The sequence below is a fragment of the Gadus macrocephalus genome, chromosome 22, assembly GCF_031168955.1.
Source record: "Gadus macrocephalus chromosome 22, ASM3116895v1".
In the NCBI taxonomy this organism is placed as follows: Eukaryota; Metazoa; Chordata; class Actinopteri; order Gadiformes; family Gadidae; genus Gadus; species Gadus macrocephalus.
The window spans coordinates 4,944,208-4,951,050 of NC_082403.1; the positions used below are offsets into that span (position 1 = coordinate 4,944,208).

The window sequence follows — 6,843 nt, forward strand, 5'->3', positions numbered from 1 at the left end:
TATTGACTTTCCCAAGAGTCATGCATTAGCAACATCATAGTGGAGCCGAATGAATGAGCCAGGCACGACTCTAGTAATGGACCATCACATTGCCAAAGCAGAACCCATTTAATATATTCCCAAGAAGCGTCTATCTGTTTCAGTCGCTTTTCTTGGAGTCCACTGTGTTTGTTTGTCATCTAAATCATGCCGCATGCAGCCTTAATCGACCCCCCTTGTCTAGTGCCACAGATAGAATAACAGATAGAAATGAAATACCATTGTGTAATGCTCTTGGCTACTCTTTCTATCCTACTCTTTTGCTTCCTAGTTATTCGGTTCCAAATCAAAAAAGGGATGCGACTCAATCATCCAATAGGGTGACAAGTCAAACATATATGTTTTATATGACATTCCGCACCTATATCTATATTTACTGTAGATATAATATACCCATAAAAAGCGTGGAATAACCAAAGCTGGATTGATAGATGGTTAGGTAGCTTCGTTACTGTAAAAGGGTATATTACGCGAATCTATTGGCCACAGTCGCGTAAGCTCGCATGCGTAAAAGAAAAAAAGAAAGACTAAAAAAAAGAGGGCTTAAAAGGAGCATCCAGCCGATCCTCACGGCCACACTCCTCCGACAGAGTAGGCGCGCGTCCCCTCACTCTCTGGAAAGGACCCAGTCAGAGCGCAACTCCTTTACGCACATATCTGAACAACAGAACCACCTTTTAAACATATATTTGAAAATATTTTTCGATTCAAGTGTTAATTGTTACAACGGCAGGAAATGTTGCTTTTGTTGTGCATCAACTTTCATGGCGTCCGGTAGTTTTGCCCATTTTCGCCGTGCGTAAAGTTCAAGCGCAACGGGTTCGGTCCCGATGCCCGACCTCGCCGCTACAGTATTCTCCCCTGAAAACCCGTCCGTCGATCCTTCCACCGCCATGGAGAACTTTACCTTCAACGCGCGGGAGCTGAACACCACGCTGGGGGTGTGGGTCGACATGGGCATCGAGTACAAGGTGATCAGCAGCTTGCTGTTCTTCGTCATCTGCCTCCTAGGGGTGGTCGGCAACGTGATGGTGGTCCTGGTGGTGCTCACCACCAAACACATGCGCACGCCGACCAACTGCTACCTGGTGAGCCTGGCCGTGGCGGACCTGATGGTGCTGACGGCGGCCGGGCTGCCCAGCATCACGGAGAGCGTGTGCGGCTGCTGGGTGTTCGGACACTACGGATGCCTGTGCATCACCTATTTCCAGTATTTGGGCATCAACGCGTCGTCCTGCTCCATCACCGCGTTCACCATCGAGCGGTACATCGCGATCTGCCATCCCATCAAAGCCCAGTTTCTGTGCACTTTATCCCGGGCTAAGAAGATCATTTTGTCGGTGTGGGTTTTCACTTCGCTCTACTGCGTCATGTGGTTTTATCTGTCGGACATCCAAGAACTTGTGTACGACAACGTCACCATTATCACCTGCGGCTACAAAGTTCCGCGGCAGTTTTACATGCCCATCTACTTTTTTGACTTTGGGATCTTTTTCGTGTTACCGTTGATGCTCTCCGCCATCTTGTACGGACTGATCGCGAGGATCCTCTTCATGAACCCGCTGCCCTCCTCGGTGAAGGAGAAGTGCAAGAACGGGCACGGCAACGCGAGCGCCAAAAACTCCCGCCACTCCAACTCCACCGCGACCTCGCGCAAACAGGTGCGTTACGCACTGGAAAACAGCCGATAATAATCCACATCACGGCCTCTTGCATTTCAATATAACCATAAAATTGTGCAAAGAAAAATAACTTTATTATCGATTATTGGCTGATTGAGAATCTGGCAGATAACAGACAATCTATAACAAATGATAAAAATCTATTTTATTCCTAAATCTTCTCCATCAGGTGACCAAGATGCTGGCGGTGGTGGTCATCCTGTTCGCCACCCTGTGGATGCCGTATCGCACGCTGGTGGTGGTCAACTCCTTCCTGGAGGAGTCCTACCTGGACAGCTGGTTCCTGCTGTTCTGCCGCTGCTGCATCTACCTCAACAGCGCCATCAACCCCCTCATCTACAACGCCATGTCGCAGAAGTTCCGCGCCGCCTTCCGCAAGATCTGCCGCTGCGGCCGGCCGGGCGCGGCCAAGCCGGCGGCGTACAGCGTGGCGCTGACCTACAGCGCGGTCAAGGACACGTCGGTGGTGGAGAGCACCACGGACCACTTCACCACCGAGCTGGAGGAGCTGACCGTCACCGACGAGCTGCTGCTGGCCGACCCCCAGGTGGTCTACCAGCCCCCCGACACATGTGTGTACGGGGAGGGCGACTACACCGACGCCTGAGAGGGGGGGCTCGGGGGGAGGGGGGGGGGGGGGGGGGGGGGGGCGCCCGGCGGTATATAGAGAAGATGGACTGGAAACTGAAAGAAAAGAAAATAACAGGGACAGCCATACAGAGCAGCGCCAACAGTACAGCTGCCTGTTTGTTTAAACGGCGTCTGTAGTGTGTTGCGTGGCGAGTGCTTGTCTGAGGAGACGAGCGACGAGACAAAGACGCTGAGCCTGTCGAGGACGCGGCAGGCGTCTGGCCTTCGGAGCTGAATGAGCCGTGTCTCCGTGTGGCCCTTACATCACGCCATTCGGGTGGACAGGACAGCGCTTTGAAAGCACAAGGTCTCTGGGGTCCTGAACATGATGTCCGTGTCGGTGCAGAGTGAGTGAAGCACTCTAGGGTCAAAGTGGACAAGATGCATCAGGCCGCAGAGACACGGAGGAAAAAGATGAACTAAAGGGAAGGAAGTCGAATTTGGTTTTAAGTACAGTGGTTGATGATTGCTGTTTTACTAGGGGGTCATGCAGCAGACACTTTGAATCGAAGGGACCTACAGCGAATTCAGACATGTGTCGTTATGGAGCAGGAAGGGTGTCTTGCTTAAGGGGGCCTACAGATAGGCAGCAGCAATTGGGGGATCGAACCCAGAACCCCCTTCGGCTGGGAGTCAAAAACGTTCCCCTTCAAACCATAAATGACCATCAAATCATGAAGGGGGTTTGTTATCACGTTGCAACACACCTCAACACAAAGCACATGGTTCAATATTCTCAATGACACAAGGGTGTTTCACGTAAAACACATCAGTGTTTAGTCCAAACGCCTTGGCACAGATTCCATGCATCCATTGACAGTGTACAGTTGTACAGTGCAGCGGTTTTGTAATCAAACGTGCAAACGTGCAAGTATTGTGTGCCGTGTGGCGTGGATTCATGCAAACACGCATCACAGAAGCTGGACTGCGTTGTAGATTTGCACAATCCCCACTTAAGGTGAATAGACCAGCCTGTGTGAACACAGAAAGAGAGACACATCATTTACACATGTTGGATATGTGTTGCACGTAGTGGCCAGCTCAGCCGACGCTGACGAAAGATCCATATCTGTAAATATTCTCTCAGCGTGCCACTAAACTCGATATGAATGGCGTGCTGTAGTTGTTAAGCAGCAAGGCACCTATTGATTCCAGTGTCATTCTGTGTCGGCCTTCTTTGGGTGAATATGAAGAGTGGAGTTATTGTTCTGTGGGTCGTTTGTGCTGTCGGGCTACGGGAGCATTGCTTGCTCTATTGGTTTCTGTATTTTCATGAGCACTTCTGCCAATAAAGTGGATGAATGTGATGTCGTGCAGTACGCTCTGAAGCACCGGATTTCTTCATAAGGATGCATTCGACGTGAATTTCGAAGCTATGCCTTTGTACAATAAAATATTGAGGTTGGATGGTGAGATGAACCTGCGCGGATTGCTCGATGCAATGTGTAGTTAGTTATTCAAAACAAGATGCCACACTAATGGAGGTTCACTTTGAAATAAATGCAAAAAGTTATAGAATAAACCAATTATAATAACAAATGCATTTCAATTGAACAGTCCACATAATCAATTTATTGATGGCCAAAAGCACACCAAGGTTCACCCTGAAGGTAATAAGATCAAATAGAACAAAGTGCATACAAGGACAGTAAGTACATCTATATCTATCTATCTATCTATAGATATAGATATCTATCTATATATATGAATGACAGAAGAAGTGTTAAAGAGATAAGATGGCACCTCATTGATCCCAGATGGGAAACGCGTCGATGACCTCCTCAACTCAACCCGAGAAGGCTGAGTTACCTGAAGGATCTCCAGGTAAGTGTTGATGATGTCAGCAGAAGGACGGAGCCATCTCGTCAAATAAAGTGCAAATATGCTGATGGGGAATTTCTGCAATGTAAGCGAGCTGAAGACCATCATGGCTTCCTGTAACCTTTACCATCTGACTGTCAGTCTTTTCATCATCCATCTGCTTATTCGTACAGCCATCCATCATATCTGTACTTTCTTCTATCCATTCTCCCATCTATCCTTCCTATCAGTCTCCTTCTCCATTTAAAAGCATTTTAAATACATATATAGAATATCGGGTGGCTTTTATCATCTAAAATACTGATAAAATATTGATTTGTAGTTTAAATTGGAAAGTAATGTATGTATTGTTAACATAACTGGTGTCACTTTATTGCTAAAGAAATGGAAAATCAGTTAGTAATCAGAGTATTGAGTGGGCATACATTGTGAATTGAAAGGGGAGGTCTGTCCCCGCTAAACACAAGGTAATCCTGTGGACACGATGGACAGGCCTGTACTCTCTCTGTGTGGACTGTAAATAATGTTTTAATGCTAGCTCTATTCTGGCATGGCGATTGGCAGGCACCTGTAAATACTGGTCTGCCAACAGCAGTGGAGTAAAAAGAAGAAACATGTTTCAGAAGTCGTATTTGAATAAACATTTGAATAAACCTACAGCAGTGAGACGTTGGAACCTAAATGGGGAACCTGAACATAAGGGTTGCGTCGTAAAATATCCAAACCGTCTGGAACATGGAACCGAAGAACATCGTGTCTTGACAGAGACCTGCTGCCTATTGAGGTTAACCTTGAGTTCAACTAAATACATTATGTCCTATATTACTCCTCACGAACATACAGTTGGGATGATTTAGTCGGGTGGTCACTGCTGATATATGATTTGTATTGATTTGTACAAGCACTGACCACAAATGTAATCCATAGTAATGCGGTATTGATTTCTAATCCTTTTACGGGGGTTTGGACAGTTACCATGACCATGTGGGAGACGAAATCTACTGCAGATCGGTCGGTGACAGTCGGAAAGGGGTGTGGCGTGGTCATCATATTTTAAACCAATGAGATGCCTCGATCAGAAATGAGAGGTCTGACTGAGTCATGATCAGATACAGCGGTGTGAATTACCAAGTCAACGGGCAATTATTATGTGCAGACACATTTTGCATATTACAAATGTATGCAAATGTACAATTTACATACATTTATCCACTAGGTATATAGCAAATTAGCATCATAATAAGAAAAGGATATATATTGTATTACTTATATATTGTATTAATAATTTATTTTCCTGTTGCCTGCTGTAAATATTCACTGCCCTAATTGCTTTGTGCAATACCCCAGAAAGAAAATGAACGATACGGTAGAGAACAGGCCACCAAACTCAGACTATTCACCATTCATCCTCTCTCTAAATACCTTTTTCATATCTACCCAGTTTGGTTTTCTGTCCTCCATTCCTCCTCCGCTAATGGGCAGAGGCAGAGAGGTCACGCCCCACGCGGGTGGAGCAGAACGAGGAGCTCGTTAGTAACGGTCCAATAGGCAGCCTCTGTTCGTGACCAAAAAGCATTCGAGACCTGAGAGCAGCTTTCGTGTTCCTCCTAATGACAGCGTGGTGCTCTGCCCAGCAGGGCTTACAGTCACACACACAGGTGTAATTACTACCAAGCACGGAGCACAAGGACTCCACCGAAGATTATATATATATATATATATATATATATATATATATATATATATAGAGCTGATTATATATATTATGGGCAATGGTGCAGCAAGAGAGAATGTGTGAATTATTGAAATGAGTTCAGTAAAGATTGTATGCATGAGATAAAGTGTGCATGAGATAAAGAGCGCATGAGGACTTGTGCATGCGGGTGTGTGCATGCGTATGTGTACATTAGGATGTGTGCATGAGGGGATGTGTGCGTGAGGACGTGTACATTAGGACGTGTGCACAAGAGGATGTGTGTGTGGGAGGATGTGTGCGTGGGGGCGTGTACATTAGGATGTGTGCATGAGAGAATGTGTGCGTGAGGACGTGTACATTAGGATGTGTGCATGAGGGAATATGTGCATGCGGATGTGTACATTAGGATGTGTGCACAAGAGGATGTGTGTGTGGGAGGATGTGTGCGTGGGGACGTGTACATTAGGATGTGTGCATGAGAGAATGTGTGCATGCGGATGTGTACATTAGGATGTGTGCACAAGAGGATGTGTGCGTGGGAGGATGTGTGCGTGGGGACGTGTACATTAGGATGTGTGCACGAGAGGATGTGTGCACGAGAGGATGTGTGCATGATACCTGCATTTGAATGGCAAATAGGATACCGTGCATGAGAGAATGTGTGCATGAAGGAATCTGCATTTAGGAATCTCTGCATATGTGCATGAGGAAATCTGCACAAGAGATGTTGCATGAGAAAAATCGGTGAGGGAGAGAACGCTTCATTGAATGGTGGATGAAAACACAGTGCATGGTTGAATTTCAGCATGAGCAAATCCTCAAATGAGAGATTGGGGCACAGGAATGTTCAAAGTAAAAGAACTCGACATTAGCATTTCATTTGAGGACGTCGTCCCGGTCACGGCGAGTGTTCAACCCTGACTTACTCATAATCCAATTTGGGGGGAAATAGAATCTTTCATCTGAACAGAAAGT

General features: G+C 46.4%; 1 protein-coding gene across 1 annotated transcript; it reads left to right on the top strand.

Annotated features, from left to right (window-relative positions):
• The first annotated feature begins 459 nt into the window (after window positions 1-459).
• Window positions 460-2,339, top strand: trhrb (thyrotropin-releasing hormone receptor b). Its single transcript, XM_060043188.1, has 2 exons — window positions 460-1,700; window positions 1,891-2,339. Exons 1-2 carry the CDS (start codon window positions 870-872, stop codon window positions 2,326-2,328), a joined length of 1,269 nt encoding a protein of 422 aa, XP_059899171.1. The 5' UTR covers window positions 460-869; the 3' UTR covers window positions 2,329-2,339.
• Window positions 2,340-6,843: the final 4,504 nt, after the last annotated feature.